This window comes from Schistocerca cancellata, chromosome 4, assembly GCF_023864275.1.
Source record: "Schistocerca cancellata isolate TAMUIC-IGC-003103 chromosome 4, iqSchCanc2.1, whole genome shotgun sequence".
Lineage (NCBI taxonomy): Eukaryota > Metazoa > Arthropoda > Insecta > Orthoptera > Acrididae > Schistocerca > Schistocerca cancellata.
This window is the reverse complement of record NC_064629.1, coordinates 612,890,457-612,912,187: the sequence shown is the minus strand read 5'-3', so window position 1 is coordinate 612,912,187 and position 21,731 is coordinate 612,890,457. Positions and strand designations below refer to the sequence as shown.

The window sequence follows — 21,731 nt, the reverse complement described above, 5'->3', positions numbered from 1 at the left end:
CGAACGTGTTTTCTTTTTCCCTCTCTGCGAACGTGTTTTCTTTTTCCCTCTCTGCGAACGTGTTTTCTTTTTCCCTCTCTGCGAACGTGTTTTCTTTTTCCCTCTCTGCGAACGTGTTTTCTTTTTCCCTCTCTGCGAACGTGTTTTCTTTTTCCCTCTCTGCGAACGTGTTTTCTTTTTCCCTCTCTGCGAACGTGTTTTCTTTTTCCCTCTCTGCGAACGTGTTTTCTTTTTCCCTCTCTGCGAACGTGTTTTCTTTTTCCCTCTCTGCGAACGTGTTTTCTTTTTCCCTCTCTGCGAACGTGTTTTCTTTTTCCCTCTCTGCGAACGTGTTTTCTTTTTCCCTCTCTGCGAACGTGTTTTCTTTTTCCCTCTCTGCGAACGTGTTTTCTTTTTCCCTCTCTGCGAACGTGTTTTCTTTTTCCCTCTCTGCGAACGTGTTTTCTTTTTCCCTCTCTGCGAACGTGTTTTCTTTTTCCCTCTCTGCGAACGTGTTTTCTTTTTCCCTCTCTGCGAACGTGTTTTCTTTTTCCCTCTCTGCGAACGTGTTTTCTTTTTCCCTCTCTGCGAACGTGTTTTCTTTTTCCCTCTCTGCGAACGTGTTTTCTTTTTCCCTCTCTGCGAACGTGTTTTCTTTTTCCCTCTCTGCGAACGTGTTTTCTTTTTCCCTCTCTGCGAACGTGTTTTCTTTTTCCCTCTCTGCGAACGTGTTTTCTTTTTCCCTCTCTGCGAACGTGTTTTCTTTTTCCCTCTCTGCGAACGTGTTTTCTTTTTCCCTCTCTGCGAACGTGTTTTCTTTTTCCCTCTCTGCGAACGTGTTTTCTTTTTCCCTCTCTGCGAACGTGTTTTCTTTTTCCCTCTCTGCGAACGTGTTTTCTTTTTCCCTCTCTGCGAACGTGTTTTCTTTTTCCCTCTCTGCGAACGTGTTTTCTTTTTCCCTCTCTGCGAACGTGTTTTCTTTTTCCCTCTCTGCGAACGTGTTTTCTTTTTCCCTCTCTGCGAACGTGTTTTCTTTTTCCCTCTCTGCGAACGTGTTTTCTTTTTCCCTCTCTGCGAACGTGTTTTCTTTTTCCCTCTCTGCGAACGTGTTTTCTTTTTCCCTCTCTGCGAACGTGTTTTCTTTTTCCCTCTCTGCGAACGTGTTTTCTTTTTCCCTCTCTGCGAACGTGTTTTCTTTTTCCCTCTCTGCGAACGTGTTTTCTTTTTCCCTCTCTGCGAACGTGTTTTCTTTTTCCCTCTCTGCGAACGTGTTTTCTTTTTCCCTCTCTGCGAACGTGTTTTCTTTTTCCCTCTCTGCGAACGTGTTTTCTTTTTCCCTCTCTGCGAACGTGTTTTCTTTTTCCCTCTCTGCGAACGTGTTTTCTTTTTCCCTCTCTGCGAACGTGTTTTCTTTTTCCCTCTCTGCGAACGTGTTTTCTTTTTCCCTCTCTGCGAACGTGTTTTCTTTTTCCCTCTCTGCGAACGTGTTTTCTTTTTCCCTCTCTGCGAACGTGTTTTCTTTTTCCCTCTCTGCGAACGTGTTTTCTTTTTCCCTCTCTGCGAACGTGTTTTCTTTTTCCCTCTCTGCGAACGTGTTTTCTTTTTCCCTCTCTGCGAACGTGTTTTCTTTTTCCCTCTCTGCGAACGTGTTTTCTTTTTCCCTCTCTGCGAACGTGTTTTCTTTTTCCCTCTCTGCGAACGTGTTTTTTTCATAATACGTAAATCCTGCTAAAATTATAAATATGTTGATGCGAAATCGGGTGCAAATTAACATTGTGGGCATAGGAAATTTGATTGGACCAATAAAAAAATCTCGTAAATGGCAGGAAAACGTTAATTCCGGGATCGTAAAAGTGGGGTTGTACTGTATCAGTTTCATGAAATCATTTCCAAGCACTCCCAACAATATATAAAGCCACATAAAGTCCAACCTTCCTGCCGTAACGTCACTGCCCACACATTCTGCCTCTGTCAGAGGCCTAATATTGACTGATGAAACAAAACAAAGAGTATAAAGATGAACTCGTTACTTGCACTCACTAGATGGCAGAGTGAGACATTGCTCGTCCACGTTATTCTTAGGCATAGCATGATACATTTTAATACTGCCACTAAGCTATGGCTTTCAAATGTATTGTGGAGGATTGTTGTCATTATTAAAACTCATCAGAATACTAAGAGCAACAGTATATATCTTAATCACAAACTAAATACGTGCTACTCTCTGTCAAATTTTTGTCCTTCTAATTGTGTTGAGCTGTGTATATCTTTTTCTTTTTTATATTTTCTTCTTATGTTTTCTTATATAATTTCATAAATGCCTGGATGCCACCATCCTGTTATCTTAATTTAGTTTGTACTTAGTAGATATTAGTTTCCTGTTATTTTAATTCACAGTAAATCACTGATTTGAAACATGGTTCTTAGAGAGCGGACATCTTTTTAAGGTGTGGAATTTGACTTGAACAAGTTATTCACAAGCAATGATATTCAAATCTTAAATAAATCTGGTCACCTCATCACATTCAGGCAGCTTGAAGTAAAAAAGAACAATACCAATTTAAACTCTAAAAATCAATGTAATATGTGGTGGTGGGAGATGGTGGTGGTTATTCACAGACTGTGCCAAATATCCAACAGATTCTAAGTCTCTATAATATAAATATGGTCAAGTTGAAGTACCTACATGAATCAGTCAGAAAGTGATGAGCACCCACTTAATAGTGAGTTCCTCATGCAAAATATCTGTACTTTAAGAGGAATGTGAAGTAAAAAAGTTGTATTTGTCCACTGGTAAATGGTGAGGTATGGCAACTGCTGATTTATGAGTGAGTTTGTGACCACCTTGCTGGCAGTGATCAAATAAACCCACTGCATCTTACCAGCATACTCACCATTCACCATTAATGCTTGCCCTATGGCTTGTTATGATCAACACCAGGCATTGATTTCAAGCTGGTTTGTGTTTCATTTTGCAACCATCGCTGTTAGTCCTTTAACTTTTGCCTTGAGTAGCTGCTTCAAGGTCATTAGAGTGCTGCGTGAGGCTGCTCCTGACTGTGCAGTTTCTCACACAGCATATATATGCTTTACATCTACAGCTACATTTATACTTGGGAAACTATTGTGAAGTGCATGGCAGAAGATAGTTTCCTTTGTACTATAGATTAAGTTACGGAGTTTGGGAGAACTGACTTGTTAAATGCCACTGTGCAAGCTGTAACTAGAGTAATGGTATCTTTATGATCACTGCAAGAGCTATAGGGAGCTGTGTCGTGTTCTAGATTCCACACTTAATACTGATAGTTCAGACTTTGTTTGCAGTCTGTTGTGGGAGAGTTTGTGTGTAATTTCCCTGTATCCTACCAATGAAACCACCATATGCAGATAGTAATGTTCTGAGTACTGTAAGTGATGATTTCAAACGGGCACTTAATTCAGTTGTTTCTAGACACAAAGCTATCTGGGACCGTAGAACATACAGATTGTCATAACCACTTCATGATAGGGCTAACATCAGGAGTAATAACTTTCAGAAATTTGTTCCTAAAGTGGCAGTTGTAATGTACAATGTAGGTGTGGATAAAAACTGACAAAATATTGTTTCGGAGTGAAGAGGACTATGAATCGCTCTTCAGCAGCAATTACACAAATATTTTTGGGTAGAATCTTCATATTTTAAACATATTCTGTTTCAGTAATATGTAAAATAAACCAGAAAATTTGTTAAGACATTCATAACAGTCTGAAAAATGCTGTGAATAATTTTTGAATTCTTGATCGAACTGGGAAAACTATATGCAGTGTGGATTATCTACATTCAGAGGGTGCCTTATTGTCTATAACTACATTTTTGGCAGAAGCAAACCACTTACTGTCATCAGACAATGCACAGAACATAGTTTTTGATTTATGCACTACAATTAATCCACTGCACTAGTGATGTGAACAGCAGCAGGACAAAGGTTCCTGGGAGGAAAGTGAGGTGCTGTGTGAGCAGTGATGTGCCGGCGGCGAGCTTGTAATGTAAATTTAACAAGGCTCCTAGGAAGTAAGGAGATGTAATGTGCTAGCAGCTAGCAGCAAGGGTGCAGCATAAATGTACCCAAAGATGGTCCTTCAGGGTGCTGCCATATATTGAGTCACACAAGTAGTTCTGTCTCTTAGTGTCAACCACCCACTTGGAACTAACTCAAAACACCAACACAGGGAAGGCTCTGTGCTCATAATACTAAATGTGACCAGCTGAGGCAGCTGCATTCCTCACTTTCCTCACCGTTCTCATAAGGGTATCAAAGCATTGGTAGTGAAGTCACCTGGTGAACACGGAGGTCTCAGTACTGTTTTCCAGAAGTTTCCCATGATTATTTGGGGCCAGTAAGTCATTCAGAGGCAGAATTGTCTTAATAGAGGACGTATTAAGTGTTTTAATGTATGATGAAGGGTTCACTGGCATCTTGAAGTGTTGGAAAGGTGACAGCTTGATGTGGTAGAGTTGCTTCTTCCAGTCCACCACATAATGTGGATATGTAGTGTACATATAGGAAGCACATATTGTAACCATTGTCACTGGTATTGATGCCAGATAGTTGGAATGGAGAAGAACAGGTGTAGAAGTATCTAGGATTTGACATGTGGAGAAGTTCTACTGAGCATTCTGTAATTGTCCTGTAAAACCTTAAAAATAAGAACAGCGGAACTCCTCGGTCCTAAACTTAATTTGCAATATTAACAAGTGGGCTAACTGCTCCACTTCCTCATTAGATTGTATGTATGATTATTGGACAGTTTTGTTTCATGTAATTGCAGGCACAGAAGCCTTGAAGTAACGCAGAGATCATTTGCGGGCTGTAGTTGGTGATACCAAAAATTGTATATCACAATGTTTTTGGTAAAAACCAGTGGAGTGGTTTCTGTATATGTGGATATTTGGCTAGAGCATCCACCATCACTATCTATTTATTTAATTTTTTTTAAGAAAGGCCAAAAATCTACGTAGACATAATCTGTTTATCATCTGGAAGTACATGTTTGTGGGTGAGGAATTGTGCTTTTTGTTTTACACTCTTTTTTTTTTTTTCTTATATGTATCAGGTGGCAATCTTGTTGTTGGTATCTTGTCACTGCAAACAGTAGTATGAAGCCCTTCTTATGGGTCATTCTCTAGTGGCTTTTGTATAATATATAGGGTGTTCAAAAAAAAAGTACCTATATTTGCACTAGGGATAGCACTGGTCAAAACTAGAAAAAAGTGTGTAAACATACTTAGTGAAACATGACCCACTCTACTTCTATCAAGAAAGGCCAGTACTCGCTCATGGCAAGTCTTCCTACTACCTTCATTGTTCATTTCTTATTTGTTATGTTTGGCTCTGTACTTATCCTCTGTGGTGCTGTTGTCAGAAGAACTTAAAATGGTCTTCTAAATCAAGCATGTTGAGGTTGTGCAGCCATCAGTATAAGATCGGTGATTAAGTGTGAATAATGTAAATAGTGAAATAGCCGTATCATTCCACACAATAAATTGCAGACAGTGTTTTGCTGTGGTTTAGCCAGCAGTGTAGATAGGAAGGCACATGTTATGTACACTAAATAACATCCACAGTACCACAGACTCGGGGTGAAAGAGGTTCAGAAGGTTGATCCAGCAACCCACAGACATAGGATCATTCGCGACAAGGACAAGGGATGAAGTAGGTTTGGAGGAGCAAGTGTTAAGATACTAGAGGATCTTCCTGAAAACAAATGTGCAAAGAATTGACAAAACATTCTTGTGTGGTAAATTCTACACAAGCACTTACTTTACTTTATCACTTAGTGTGTGAAAGCTTCCGGGCAACAAGACCACCATATCAGATTGCAGTTCTGTCCACGAATGCTAAGACTGAACAATGAAGTTCACAACTTGGTTTTTATTCATAGATCAGGCATGATTCACTCAGTGGGGTAGCAAATTTTACCACAATTACCACAAATGGGCTGATGCGAATTCAGAGCAGTTGTGGAAACGACATCAGGTTCATTAGGAAAAAATTAGTTTGACCGGACTAAAATTCAATCCTCTTAATTTTATAATACCATGACTGATTTTTAGGCTTCTCTCATTAGATATATGTGATACATGTGTACAAGAGGTGTTGAATAAGTAACACAACACTCTTTTTTCCTCGGCAAGTTTTGATTGAGGAAATGCAGAATTTGTTGTGGGAGCTTGTGGAATATTCCTGCATCAGCCTCTGTAGTTTTATGAATTGCAGATATTCATAGGCACTTGCAAAATGTCTATGGAGACCTGGCAGTGAACAAAAGCATGGTGAGTTGTTGGGCGAGTTATCTATCAATGTAACAGGGTCACAGTGACCTGTCGGATTTCCTGTGTGCTGCCTGGCCACACACAGTGGTGACTCTTGCAATGTTGGAACTTACTGACACTACCATTAGAGATGGTAGATGAATTGCAATCAAACACCTCACTGCTCAGCTAGATGTGCCTGTTGGTAGTGCTGCTGCATTCATCCACCAGTTGGGATAGTCAAAGGTATGTGCTTGTGCTTGCTGGGTTCCTCGCCGCCTAACAGGTGACTGTAAAGAGCAATGAAGGACCATCTGTGTGGAATTGCTTACATGTTAGAAGGCTGATCATGACAATTATTTGTTCATCACAGGTGATTAAACATTGATTTATCACTTCAAACCAGAAACAAAATGGCAATCCATCGAGTGGCACCACAGCACCTCTCCTTCAGAGCAAAAAATTCAAAGCCACCCTGTCAGTCAGTAAAGTCATGGTGACTGTCTTCTGGGACTCTGAAGAGTTTCTCTGTTTTCTGTCCTGTCCCATAGTGCAACGATCAACTCTGAAATGTATTGTCTTATCCTCAGGAAATTGAAGAAACGACTTCAGCATGTTTGTTGCCACGAAAATGCAAATGAACTTCTCCATCTCCATGACAATATAAGGCCTCACACAAGTCTGTGCACCCAAAAGGCGCTCGCAAAACTTCATTGGACAGTTCTCTCTCTTCCACCCTACAGCCTGGATCTCGCACCTTCAGACTTTCATTTGTTTAGCCCATTGAAGGATGCACTCCATGGGAAGCAGTACATGGATGATGATGATGATGATGATGATGATGGGGGGCTATTGATATATAAATTCAGTGAATGGCTGAAGAGTAATGATAAAAATGTTCACACTTTACAGGTGCATGTGTACCACACATGTCAGCAAATACAAGGACAACAAAGCGTGTTCAGATGAGTTTGTGATTCTGTGTAGAGGAAGATGAAGCCTGTATTTGAACTAAAAGCAACCTCATTGAACACATTCTGCAACCAGCCATTAAGAATGTCTGTTCATTAGTGGCACTAGGAGTACCTGGTGTGACAGTATGCATCAAAATTGTCTGTAAAATTTAACCCTAAGATGAAAATACTGCACATTTATTAAATGTAAATCGTTGATGATGCTAAGAGCCTCAAAACTGATTGTGATATAATAAAATGAAGAGCATATAGTGACAGTCTAATGCAATTTCCTTTTTCCTAGTTAATCATATGACTGGTTTCCCCATAACCCCATCAGTGGTGGGAAGGGTTAATATACTTCGGGTACACATCAGGACAAGTTAACACCCTCTGTTTATCATCAGTTTCCATGTGACAAATAGCTTGCATTATTAGAGGACATAATTCTTCCAGGAAGACACTGGATGTGGTGTATGCATGGTGGACATTCCCCTGTTTTCTACATTTTTTTGACGGTACCTAACACAGACTTTTAATAAGTGATGGATCGGTTTAGCCTGTGTAGTGGCATAACCTGGCTGTGGAGACATTTAAAGAAATCTGTGTGTTTCACATCTGCCAACAAAGTTTACACTTTATATGAGCACCCAATTGAAGAACAGCCAGGTGTGTTTGCATGAGTTTGTAATTCTTTGAGGAGGGGGCTGAAGAACATGTAAGAATGAGTGGAACCACATTGCACACCTGTTGATGTGTCAACAGACAGTGGACTATTATAGGAAAGAACAGTCAGTATTTAAAAAAGTATTTCTTTCAGCTCTATGTTTACAGGGCTTCTTTCCTAGTGTTGAGCAGTAACCTCCCATGTAAGAATATAGGACACTTTTGTAACTTTGTGTAAAATATTATGAGCAACTGAGCTTTGAGGGAGTGTGGAGTAGTGTCGTGCTGTTCTTAGTTAGTTTACTTGCAGTTATCAAGATATTGTGGTATAGTCAGTAATAGTTTGTTAAGTCTTAGTCATGGCTGCAAAGGTTTAAGAACCTGTGTTTTACATAGTGGTGTGATTACAGTTGGTGGCCTAACACAGTAAGACATTATTGGCAAATAGGAGACCGAACAGCTTTTTGTACCCCAAATCCAACACTATTGGTTTCTATTAAACTTTGTAGTTAACCATGACATCCTCTACTATGGTGTGTTAAAATTTTAATACAACGTGATGAACTTTTCAGTCTGAAGTAGAATTGGGCAACTGGGTGTGAGGGGCTGGGTATGGCATGTTGATAGATGTTGTTTGTTAACCTTGCATACTATCAACTGTATCAGCAATGAGTGTAATAATTCCAGTTACTTGGATTGATGTTGCCAGTTACTCTTATGTTGGTGTGGTTGGCACTGTTGGAATATTAATATTTCTAAATATGTTGTGATCTGTTACACACAGAGAATGTGACTGCTCTTATTGTGACTGAACTATTACGACCACAGTGTTCATTTAACTTACAGTGAATCACACAATAAGGAATAGCCATGAAAAAGTCCAGAAAAGAAGCAACATTCGTAATTAACATAGAAAGCAAATTGCCAGGAAGGCAAACAAATAGCAAAAATTCATGTGTGCATGGACAGTCAGTATTTCTATGTATGGAATGAATGAGGGACTAAATTAGCCCATGAACGATGGAAGTGTAACCCTGGCTGCCTCAGACTTACTGCTTTTTGGTGCTGGATACATCCTCCTGGCACATGGTGCAGTAGATAAGAAGTCATATATAGTGATGCAGACAGTCAATATTGGACATTACGACCACTGGTTTTGTGTTGTAAAATAACACGTTCAGTGGGGGAGACACCAGCCATAAAGTAGTCAGTAATAACAACACTCCACTGGTTTGTCATTGCTGTCTGTAACAAGTCCCACATTCTTCACATAAGTGGTACAACCTTCGGCAGCCCAACAATTAGCACAGTTCAACAATAGTGTAAGGGACATCAATGCCATAGATAGCGCTAACAGTGTAGAAAGTCTTCCAGTATTGAACATTGAGGCACCAGAGGCCATACAATGAATTAAGATAGCACAAAATTACTTATGCAGGCAATGGAAAACTAGGACTGTGTCATTAAAGAACCTGAAAATTATTATACAGGGTGATTCAAAAAGAATACCACAACTTTAAAAATGTGTATTTAATGAAACCTTCTGTTATACATCATTACAAAGAGTATTTAAAAAGTTTTTTTTTCACTCAAAAACAAGTTCAGAGATGTTCAATATGGCCCCCTCCAGACACTCGAGCAATATCAACCCGATACTCCAACTCGTTCCACACTCTCTGTAGCATATCAGGCGTAACAGTTTGGATAGCTGCTGTTATTTCTCGTTTCAAATCATCAATGGTGGCTGGGAGAGGTGGCCGAAACACCATATCCTTAACATACCCCCATAAGAAAAAATCGCAGGGGGTAAGATCAGGGCTTCTTGGAGGCCAGTGATGAAGTGCTCTGTCACGGGCTGCCTGGCGGCCGATCCATCGCCTCGGGTAGTTGACGTTCAGGTAGTTACGGACAGATAAGTGCCAATGTGGTGGCGCTCCATCCTGCTGAAATATGAATTGTTGTGCTTCTTGTTCGAGCTGAGGGAACAGCCAATTTTCTAACATATCAAGATACTGTAGTCCAGTTACAGTAGCACTTTCGAAGAAAAAGGGACCAAAAACTTTATTGGCTGAAATGGCACAGAAAACGTTCACCTTAGGCGAGTCACGTTCATACTGAGTTGTTTCCCACGGATTCTCAGTGCCCCATATACAGACATTGTGACGGTTGACTTTCCCGTTAGTGTGGAAGGTTGCTTCATCACTAAACACAATCTTTGAAACGAAAGATTCATCTGTTTCCATTTGAGCAAGGATAAAATCACAGAAATCGATTCTTTTAATCTTATCAGCTGCAGACAGTGCTTGAACCAATTTCAGACGATAAGGTTTCATAACTAACCTTTTTCGTAGGACTCTCCATACAGTTGATTGTGGAATTTGCAGCTCTCTGCTAGCTCTGCGAGTCGATTTTCCTGGGCTGCGAACAAATGCTTGCTGGATGCGTGCTACATTTTCATCACTCGTTCTCGGCCGTCCAGAACTTTTCCCTTTGCACAAACACCCATTCTCTGTAAACTGTTTATACCAACGTTTAATACACCACCTATCACCATACTTCGTTCGAAATGCACGCTGAACAACTGTCGTCGATTCACTTCTGCCGTACTCAATAACACAAAAAGCTTTCTGTTGAGCGGTCGCCATCTTAGCATCAACTGACGCTGACGCCTAGTCAACAGTGCCTCAAGCGAACAAATGTACAACTAAATGAAACTCTATAGCTCCTTTAATTCGCCGACAGATAGTGCTTAGCTCTGCCTTTTGTCGTTGCAGAGTTTTAAATTCCTAAAGTTGTGGTATTCTTTTTGAATCACCCTGTATAATTTGTGCTGCAAATTCCAGTTGAGTAATGCACAGAAACTTGCTTCATGCCTATTAAGACAATGTTGGGCAAAGTGGTGCTTGCCACAGAATGTTAAGGAAGTGGGATGTACCTGTGTGCATCAAGTAACATGACAATGCCAACGCAGCATTTTTGTAGACATTTGTGGTCTTGGAGGTTTTTTTACTTGGACGTTTAGGATCCACTTGGGTGTGTAATGGCCTGGAAAGTCTTAGATTTATGTGCATGTATAAGTAAGCGTGATTCTGCTGTGAAACTTACTGTTGCCTCCTCTGCTTTATTGGGTGGGCAAGCATCTTCCCATGGTAGAGAAGTGGTCATAATTTTGTGGCTAACTGCTGTATGTATAGAGTAGTCAGAAAGGATCAATTCATAGCGAAGAACATTGTTGTTGGACTTAAAAATGTGGGCATTAAGGTATCTAAATTTAACTTCATTTTGTGATGATGGGTTGGGGGACAGGAGGTGAGAGCGAGAGGAAACAGAGTGTCATACATACAGATGTTGAAAATATTGCAGCTCAGAGGCATGCAAAGCAGAAGTACTTTCTATTGGCAAAATTAGAAGAAGGATCTTTAACTGTGTCACCAAACATCCACGAGTAAAAGAAGTCAAAGGAGCTAGAAAAAGGTGGTAACAGGAAGAAATTAGTGGCTTGTAATATACAAGGTGTGTTCGGGAGAAAGAAAGAACACAATAAAGCATTTTTGAAGAAGGGGAAAAAATCTAGAATGCCACGTTTGTAGCTTTGTCATCGTATTGATGGATGGGCAAGCCAACACATTACACGGTGATGAACTATAATTTTTTCGATAATTTGATGTTGGATGGGTCAACATCCTTTATGTAATTATTGACCATAGTTATTTTCACGTACGAATGGCAGATAATTATTTGACAGTTGTAACTAGGAACCAAAGTGTTCAATAAGCATTTCAGTACCACAGTTAAAATATTACACACACATGATTCTTAGTAGGCCCTGTTTTACCATCTGCATGTTTCTTGGATATCTTTTTGTATGTTCACTTGCACAATGAGAGGTTTCTGTGTGCACATTCAGAGAAAGGACAAAAATATAATATTCTGCTGCCAATTTGCATCACGTTGAAGGACCATATGCCACAATACGACCCAATAGTGTCATGACTGAAATGGTGCAGGGGCAAAAACATTTTGTTCTGTCAGCTGAAAGTGCATTCCAGGTATAGAAACTTTAAGGTGTGGAATGTCAGTCTTGATCACTTGCATTACTGCAAGATGTATTCACTTGAATTCCAAAACAAATGTCAGCAAAATCTTGACAGCCTAGTCACTTCATTTATCCTATTTGACACATAAGGTTGTTGAAGATGGCCAGTGTTGCATATGAGGACAAACAATGAAACGTGGGTGCATAATTTTATCCTAGGGTAAAAAAAGGAAGCAAAAGATTTAATATGGTTGTTCATGCAACAGAAGTGGTACAAAATGCAAACATGTTCATTCAACACTGAATGAGCCACATGCTGTATCATTTTCATTCTGTGAAGCTACAGCTACGAAACTAGGCAGGTACTTGGCCAGTCATGCAGCAAGACATACTTTTTTGACTTTTGAGGAAATTAAATATATTCTTGCCTCAGAGTTTCTGGAATTTGATATTCCTTGTTTGCCAGAAGATACACTGGATAGTGGCAGCATGCTCAGAAAACATAAATTTCACATTCTAGAAATCAGTGGTTACTTGAGTATAAATTGCATATGTGGGTAGCACATTCTCACAAGCCAGCCAGTGTTTGGTGGTATTTAGGACTTGTCATGGATGAGGCTGTTCAGCTCAGAATGTGCAGCAGTAACTTTGCTATAGTTTATTACACAATTTTCAGGGAAAAGTTACATGGATAGACTTCTCTCTGTGCCAAATAGAAACAAAACAGAAAAATTCTCCAAAAATCCCATGCAAAGTGCAGGACTCAGTTTAACAGGCTGTTGGCCCTGTCCTTCGTTGATTATGTTCCAGTGCAGTAACATGTTATTTTGTTTCCAACAGATTGGATTGTTCAATCAGATAACTTTGGAGAACTGCCCAGGTTTGACATCTTTATTGTCTGATGGGGAACACATAGAGGATCTAATGAAATTATCACCTGAAGCTATCTTGCTAAGATGGGTGAACCATCACCTTGAAAGGGCTGGAGTAGCCAGGTATTTTTCTCTGTTCAATATATTTATTTTTTATTCTAATGGTTTCATCTATGGATACATGTTTCTGTTGTTCATTTCCTTGGATTTAAAAATTGTGTGTAGACATCCATAGAGCATCCTATTAACTGCAGTTTTCCTACTACTTGTCCGTATAGGAGGTGTGGCAACTTCCAGGGAGATATTGTAGATTCAGAAATTTATACATACCTGCTGAAGCAGATTGCACCACCAGAAAGTGGTGTGACAATGGAAGCATTAATGGTAAGTTTCTTTAAGTATAATGGAAATAAAGTAAAGGATGTTAACCAAAGATTGCCAATGCTTTAACAGACTTCAAGAATCAGCTGCTAGTTGACACTAGTGGATTATTTAATTAAATGTACTCGTTAAAGCTGTGTAGTAATTTGTTTTTCCTGATGTAGCTTCATGAAAAATTCTGATTGCAGCTCTGTAAATTTTGAAATGTCAACAAGTGATAAGATTTTTTGTCATAGCATCACTTTAAGGCTAATAACAGCAGCATTTTAAAACCATTACACCATTTAGATTTAATATAATTGGATAAATAACAAAATCTACTAATAAAAGTTTCAGGGGGAGAAAAAACACATGAAAGTTTTTTGTGCCATTGGCACAAAGAATGAAGGTAAAGCACTGGTGAGGTTTGGAAATTGGGAGAGTTACGGAAAAGTCGCCCAGAATCCGGGATCTGAGGAGACTTACCAGATGGGATGAGAAGGAAAGAGTCTTTCCATATTGTTCTGTCCAGTAACTCACCCCAGATCGGGCATTCTGGGTGTCTTTCCTGTAAGTCTTTCCTGTAAGTATCCCCATTTCCTAAACTTTTCCAGTCCTTTTGCTTCACCCTTCTTTCAACCCTTCTGCCAAAAGGAGCCACTGGCTCCAAAAGCTTACACTTAGCCTAACTTTTGTGTGTGTTTTCTACTGCAGTCACTTGGTGAGTAGATTTTTCTATCCATCCAATTATATTTTCAAACATTGATTTTTTTTAGATACACAATTTAGATTGGTTGTCATAATTTCAAGTTTGGTAAATATACATTTATACTCCGAAAGCCATAGTATGATGTGTGGCGGAAGAAACTTTGTATAACACCTTCACTTCCCCTTTTCCCTTTTTAGTTGCAAATGGTGCCTGGGAAGGACAACTGTTGGTAAGCTACTGTAAGGCCTCAGATATCTCTAATTCTACCTTCATGATCTTCTCACGGAATATATGTTCTGGAAGAAATACCTTGGGTGAATCTTTTAGGAATGTGTGCCCTTGGAATTAAACAGTAATCACCGTGATACAAAATGCCTCTATTGTAGCATTAGTCACTTCAATTAGATGAGCATACCTATGATGCTTCAGCACTTCTAAGCATGCCTATGATGAAATGGGCTGCTGTCCTTTCAATTGTCTATATTTCTTATGAAACTTCTTGGCAGATTAAAACTGTGTGCTGGACCGAGACTCGAATTCGGGACCTTTGCCTTTTGCGGGCAAGTGCTCTACCATATGAGCTACCCAAGCTCGACTCATGCCCCACCCTCACAGCTTCACTTCTGCCAGTACCTCGTCTCCTACTTTCCAAACTTTACAGAAGCTCTCCTGTGAACCTTGCAGAACTGGTAGAGCACTTGCCCGCAAAAGACAAAGGTCCCGAGTTAGAGTCTCGGTCCGGCACACAGTTTTAATCTGCCAGGAAGTTTCATATCAGCGCACGCTGTGTTGCAGAGTGAAAATCTCATTCTATATTTCTTATGTTAAGAGGGTCACAGACTGAGGAACAATACTCCTGCACTAACCAAACTGTTAATGAAGGTCAAAGCAACACCAAAGAGTTGTGTGACATAAGTGAAAGTTGGTAGGCATGTTTTTATATCTGAATGACAATATCTATTCCAGTTTCATGCCAGTCACATAAGAGTGGTGCTGGTAATGCCACTATGATGATGTAAATAAGGGTTGCTTTTAATTAAAGCAGGGAAGCTTGTGAGCATTAGTTACCTTTGAAATTGGATGTGGTGAGTTGTTACTCAGACACCATTATCAACAGCTCACTAAGTTTAACTGAGATCATGTAATAGAGCTATGAGAAGCTGTATGTTCCTTTTGCAGTATTGCAGAAACACTTGGGAGGAATGTAGCCACTACACAACTGCTGGCACTGGGGGTCTTCAGAATGTATGATCGCAATACGACTAGGCTCAGGATGGCCATGTGGCACTACCAAGAGGGAAGACTATTGTGTTCAGCGTATTGTTCTGGCACACTGTACTGCATCTGCAGCAGCAATTTGAGCAGCAATTGGCACCACAGTGACAATACAAATTGGTTACTTCAAGGACAGCTCCAAGCCAGACTTAGCCTTCATTCCACTGACCGCAAACAACCACTATTTGCAACTTCAGTAGTGTCAAGCAAGAGCTCATTTTAGGGCAAGGCTGAGATCTGTTGTTTCTTCTCATGGAAGCTGGTTCTGCCTCTGTGTCAGTGACGGCCATGTTTTGTTTAGGAGGAGGGCAGTTGAGGGCCTGCAACCAGCCTGTATGTCTGCTACTTACACTGAACCTACATCAGGAATTAATGCAACATCTCAGTTGGATGATGCCGTGAAACCTTAACACTGCATCTTGGAATGCATCATGTTGCCGCCAAGTTGGTCTTCGTGCTTACAATTCAAGATGAGAGAGACCTTCGCCTCAAATCTGTTAAGAACTTTTGGATCGCGCAAATGAGAAAGAGATGTTCATTGAGAGAAACACATTTGGTGATGAGACGTGGGTCTACGGTTATGATGTTGAGACCAAGGTTCAATCTTCACAGTGGCTTGGAAAAGGTTCTCCAAGAACAAAAAAGCTTGTCAGGTCAGGTCAAATGTCAGTCATTCTGGTAGTTTCCTTTGACGTTGAATGATTAGTTCATCGTGAATTCATGCTACAGGGACAAAAGGTTAATCAATAGTACTATTGGGACATATTGTGATTCTTGTGAGAAAATATGAGAAGGAAATGGCCTGAAATAGGGTCAGAGAATTCTTGGCTGCTGCATCATGATAACGCGCCTGCACATTCATCCCTCTTGATGCATGACTATTGACCAAAACAATGAAATCACTGTACTCTCTAATCCTTCGTACTCTCCAAACCTGACCCCTGTGGACTTTTTTTATTTCCAAAGTTGAAAACCCATTGAAGGGATGAAGATTTGCAATGATAGATGAAATAAAAAAAGTAAAGAAATTTCACAGACGGCACTTCCTGCGATCTAACAAGAGGTGTACTAAGACAGCTTCCAGAAATGGAAATGGCATTCGGAGCGATGTATCAATTGTGGAGGAGAGTCTTTGGAAGGAGACCATGCACAGTAGGTGAAAGGTAAGCGGAGAAGACTTTGTGGACAAAGTTCCAGAATTTTTTGAACAGCCCTCATAGTACTGGCAATTTGTAAAGGACTTCTGTTCCAAGGCAAATCCCATACAGGAACTACTGTAGGGAAATCCCAAATTTTCCTGGAAAGAAGCGCAAGAAAGATCTTCCTTTGTCATAAGGAGGCACGAAAGTCTTTCCCAGTCTAACATTGTATGATGAGAATGTCAAGGTAGAAATTCACACAGACGCTAGTGGTTTTGGAACAGGTAGAGTTCTAGTGCAAATACAGGAAGGTGCTGAAAAGGTGATAGCGTATACTTCCAGACGACTATGATTTCCAATAGGAACTGCTCTACAACTGAGAAAGAGTGCCTTGCTGTTGATTTTTCGAGTCATAGTTATTTGCAAAATAATTTACCCTTGTGCTGGCTGGTTAGCCTGGCGAATCCATGGTGAAATGGGCACTGAGGCTTTAGAAGTTCATCACAGTGGTATCCGAAAGTGGATGCAAGCACAAGGCCCTGGCTGCCTTTCAAGGAATTGTATGGCAGAAGACAGGAATATGGATGTACTTTTAGTCATTGCTACATTAAGCCATTGGTACTGAATCAGCAGGAGATCCAGCACTGCTGAAAAGCATACAAGCCGTGAAGGAGGAGGAACTGACAAAAGGACATTTTAGTAATGGAACATTATATAAGAGTAACTATGACCCAGTGGGGCAGAAAGGGTTGGTCATCATCCTGCCTAAACTACGGCCAGCTATCCTGAAGTTTTTCATGACAGTCCCAACACTTGTTCACCTAAGATTCCTGAAGCTTCTAGATGTAATCAAACACAGGTATAATTGGCCAGATGTCTATGGATCTGTTTGACATTGAGCCACTGTAAGGAATGTCAATGACAGAATCATATGCTGCAATTGCCTCCAGGGCGTCTTGTACTAATGCCGCCTGTAGTAGTACAATTCCACTGAATTGGAATAGAACTCTTGGAGGTTCCTTAAGTTGACTAACGGGAATCAGTGAGCAATAGTCTGCACTGACTACCTCAACTGCTATGCTGTCGCTAAAGCTGTGCTGACTGCTGCATCTCCAGAAATTGCAGAGTTCCTTGTAGGGGGTGTCATTTTTGAAGCATGGAGCACCATGTGTGATCATCTCTGACCATGGAAAAATTTTCCAGTGTAGACTAGTATCAGAGTTAATTTCATATTGCGACATCACCCGCAGGTGATGCCTACCATTCACATACGAATGGCCTCATAGAATGCTTTAATAAAATGCTGGCAGATATGCTCTTGATATATGTTGATGTCAAATAAAAGGGTTTGGGGTATGATATAACATTGTGATGTTCACGTATAACACAGTGAAGCAAGATACTAAAGGCTTCACACCATTCTTTCTGCTCCATGGCCACTAGTCGAAAATGATAGTTTCAACTGCACAATGCTTGGGATGACTACATGAAACATTTCATCAACAGGACCAAAGAAGCAAGACAGCTGGATTGATACAGACCCTGAACACCCAGGAGGACAGACTGCACTACAGTGCCGAGCACTGACCTCTGAGATATATCCCAGGAAACTTGGTTGGGATTTTTATGCTTGTGTGGAAAGTAGCACTATCGGAAATGTTATAAAAGTGCTACTTTGTGCTGTATAGTGTCCTTCATCACATGTCTGAAGTTGCATATGAGTTTATCACCATCTATAAATTCTCTACACTCCTCATGCTCATTGTGATAGTTTATCCTTTCCATGTGCGTTACAGATACCAGATCTATTAAGGTGCAGGATGCTATGGTAAAAGTGTCTAGAAGCTGCCACTAACTTGAAGTCCATAGCTGCAAGTCCACAGCTGTCTGACTGTAGAGGGGACTGGTCTGCATCTCGCAGTCCTGTCTGATACAGTAGTCACTGACTTGGAATGGAGGCCAGGCCAGTCTTCATGGATGAAAACCCAGTCTGCTTACCTGCAGACTGCTCAGCTTAGCTGCAGGGCACCTGTGTCACCACTACTGAGACAGTAAAAGTACTGCTACACTGCGTCTGTACTGGAACTGCTACACAGGATGTTAATGTTACTGCTGGGTCTTCAGTCTACACACCATCTTGACAACTGATGAAAGTGGTATGCGTACTTCCTGGGCTCAGCCTAAGTGCAACTTCACTTTTGGAGAGCGCTGACGTGCCACAGCCACACCAAACTGCAGGCACGCATGGCTGCTGCACCCTCCTCTGACAGGACCGTAGTGCTGGCCACAGGCAGTGCAAGGATCTGTGCTCAGGAAGTCCATCGTGGGGCGCTGATGTGTCACCTTGGCTTATAAGCAGCGTGGTCGCTGCTAAGCAGTGCTGGGAAGAAAACGGCGTGACATAAAATTCTCACTAATAAATGATTGTTAATTGAGTGATATTTCATTAGTGCCCCAGTGCTTTACGGGATCACTCGACCCCACTCTTCACTCAATGTTCTGGTAATGTAATCCCGGCTCCAGTCTTAACAGTTCAACAGTTTAAGTGTTCGTGCTTAATGAATGCCACTGCCGGTGTATTTTTTTTTTTTACATTTATTGTGTTATACAAGCAATCTCTTTGAAAATCTTCAGGTTGCTTGCAGTTAAACAAAACAGGAAATTAGGCTGAAGCTACAGCATTTTAAAGAATAAAGTAGAGAAATAGCTCTGATAACAAACTTACTCTAAATCCTCACCAGGTTGTGCTGAAGTTAAGATGTAGGCGGTCTGGTTGTTGTATGTAATGTTAAGGACAATATCCTATAACACTGCTCATAAACATTCTGCCAACCGCTTAGTAGAAGTATGGAGAGCTGATACTGCATACAAACAGTAAACTGTCTAGACAGGGCCATTTCTTGACAAAGGTAAACATGTAACATTGCTTGCCCTCTGTCTAGTATGACAGTCCAAGGGTGTTTGCAACAGTGAGATATTGTGTTACTCTCATGAGCCAATCCTCTATGTCCTGAAGTTAGTGCTGAGATAAGGCATTTTAGAACAATACAGCAGTAATCGCTGTACTACCATCCACATACGTCATATTAGTCTCGCAGTCTATAGGTCGTAAACTGAATCCCCCTACCCCCTCCAAACCCTATAACATTATCAGAAAATTTATATAATACTTTCTCAAATTTTTCCATTGTATAGCTCTTGAGGCTGGAGCCTCGTAAAAAGATTCTAATTACCACATTTTAACCACCTTTCACACTTACTAAACCCAAATTGTATTGAATCCAGAATCTGTACTACCCTTTTAAGATATTATTGCATTATTTACAGCTATAAACACACCACCATCACTGCCATACTGCCTGTCTTTGAAATAGACATTCCAATCTGAATTTAAAATTTTATTTCTCTTCACTTGAAATTTCATACAGCTTTCAACTCTAGTTCTACGTGCACATTATTGCCGTTTATAAGCAAGACTATTTCTGGAATTTTTTCATGAATGCTGGTGTAGTTAACTACTACTACACTAACTTACTTTCTGACCTGCAATGTCAGTAATACTCTCCATAGTTGATGTCTCATCTCCAAAATAAATTTGCACCTTATCAGGCTTGTAGAAGAGTTTCCATTAAAAACATCCCACGTGTGCATTCCACACACATTGCTACCAGTATCCTAGTAGCCCACAGCATGTGAGGCTAGTTGTCTTCACCATTTCATCTAGCTATCTGCAGTAACAGAGGATGACAACTGAACCCCGATTTCAGGTGTCAGTCATGCTGTCATGAGGCAAGATTTGCAGTCAGCTGCTGTCAGTGCGCTCAGTAGTTACTGGCAGTGCCTCCTCCACATCTCTGACAAGATCTCACGGTAGACCTACCAAGTGAATGCAGGCCTTTTTCCTGACTGCCTGTAATTTCTCTGACTGAGCTCCATCATCTACCTAACATTGGAGCACACAGTGACTAACCAAACCCACCCTCTCTGTGCTTGTTGGGTCCATTCACAGAGATGAGCTGTAAATACATCAGGTGAGATGCCCTGTGACAGCTAAGATGTACTCAGATCAATGGTCAAGACCACATACCTGTTTCTAAAAGTGTAAGGGAAAGTCATGTGGTTTGTACTGAATTTTGCTTACTGCTTGGGGCTTTGCAACCATATTACTGTTGGCCATTTGCCTCCAGCTGATAATGAGCTCGCTAGGTCATTCACATCAGAAGTGATTGCAACATCAGAAAATTGTTTGATACTTTTATTAAAGACAAGTGGCTTGTTATCCAAAAATTCTGTAATTGTATTAATCTCTGTTGTGGAACATATCAATGTGCTGTGCTGGATGGATAGTGTGAGAGAACTTGAAAAACCTGTAAGAAGTGATCATCTCTGTCTTTCCCAAACCTGGAATGAGATTTGTCAGCTCATCTACTTCCAGCTGAATCACCCACAGTATTCTATTACTAGCTTCATTTCCCAAGGATGAAATATGAAATAACAAGCATTTGGAGTGAGAGCTGACAGTCAGATGTGGACAACTCCGTTCTGGTATGAGAGGAGGAAGGCTGAAAGAAAGCCTGTTAATACTGTGAACAACAAGTTTACAACTGTTGTAAAGTGCATGCTGGATGCTGGTAAAGTGTCACTGTTAAAGTGTGAACTAATATAGTTCGTGTGAAAGTGTTCAGGACACCAAAATGGAGGCAGACAGATACGAAAAAAGCCGCTTATACTGTCACAAACCAGCACCCAGCATTATGCTACTACCAGTAATGATGTAACTTCCCGGATCCTCCCGAAATCATCTGAAGATGAACCTGAAAGGGTTTGAAAACCGGTTAATGTAATAAAGCATTATTATTGAAAAAAGTGACTGGTTGCAGTTGTGTATAACTTATTTACATAAACTAATTATACATTAACAATTTGATGCAGACTTGACACTTACAAGCACAGTACTTTGGTAGTCAGAAGGCCTGACAAATACGACGAAGTAAAATGTTTTTTTATGGTGTTAAAATTCACAAAACTGTTACGTAAAATTTACACAGACCTCAATTTTACAATATGTAAGTGCAAAACTGGGCAAGTGTCATAATAAGGTGAATTAAAGAAGACAAAAAAATGTTGAATGAGGGAAGTAATTCATGCAGTCACTAATATTTGTACAGTAGTAGAAGGGAGTGCCATGAACAACATACTAGAAACCCTGAAAGATGGGGGCTGAGTGTGAGAATAGGGCGAGTTTGAAGGTAATTTTGTACATTTTTCTTGAATAACTCAAACTATGGCCTCAAGCCTAGTATACAATTTAAGTACATTAAATTTCATACAAAAAGGTCCTGATCATTTTTATTGTAGGACTAACAGTTTGCGTGTAGCAAGCAAGAAAATATGAAAATCTTGCATGTGGTTTATGAAGGCAAACTAGAACACTACAGGTTGCATAAAAC

The 21,731-nt window shown here is 40.4% G+C and overlaps 1 protein-coding gene across 2 annotated transcripts in view; it reads left to right on the top strand.

Moving 5' to 3' along the window:
* LOC126185223 (plastin-2) overlaps positions 1-21,731 on the top strand; it is a 203,630-nt gene that overhangs the window by 116,021 nt on the left and 65,878 nt on the right. For both annotated transcript variants that reach the window (XM_049928103.1, XM_049928102.1), the window contains exons 5-6: positions 12,767-12,921; positions 13,077-13,182. In XM_049928103.1, coding sequence (XP_049784060.1) covers positions 12,767-12,921; positions 13,077-13,182 — 261 coding nt within the window. The remainder of the gene's footprint in view (positions 1-12,766; positions 12,922-13,076; positions 13,183-21,731) is intronic.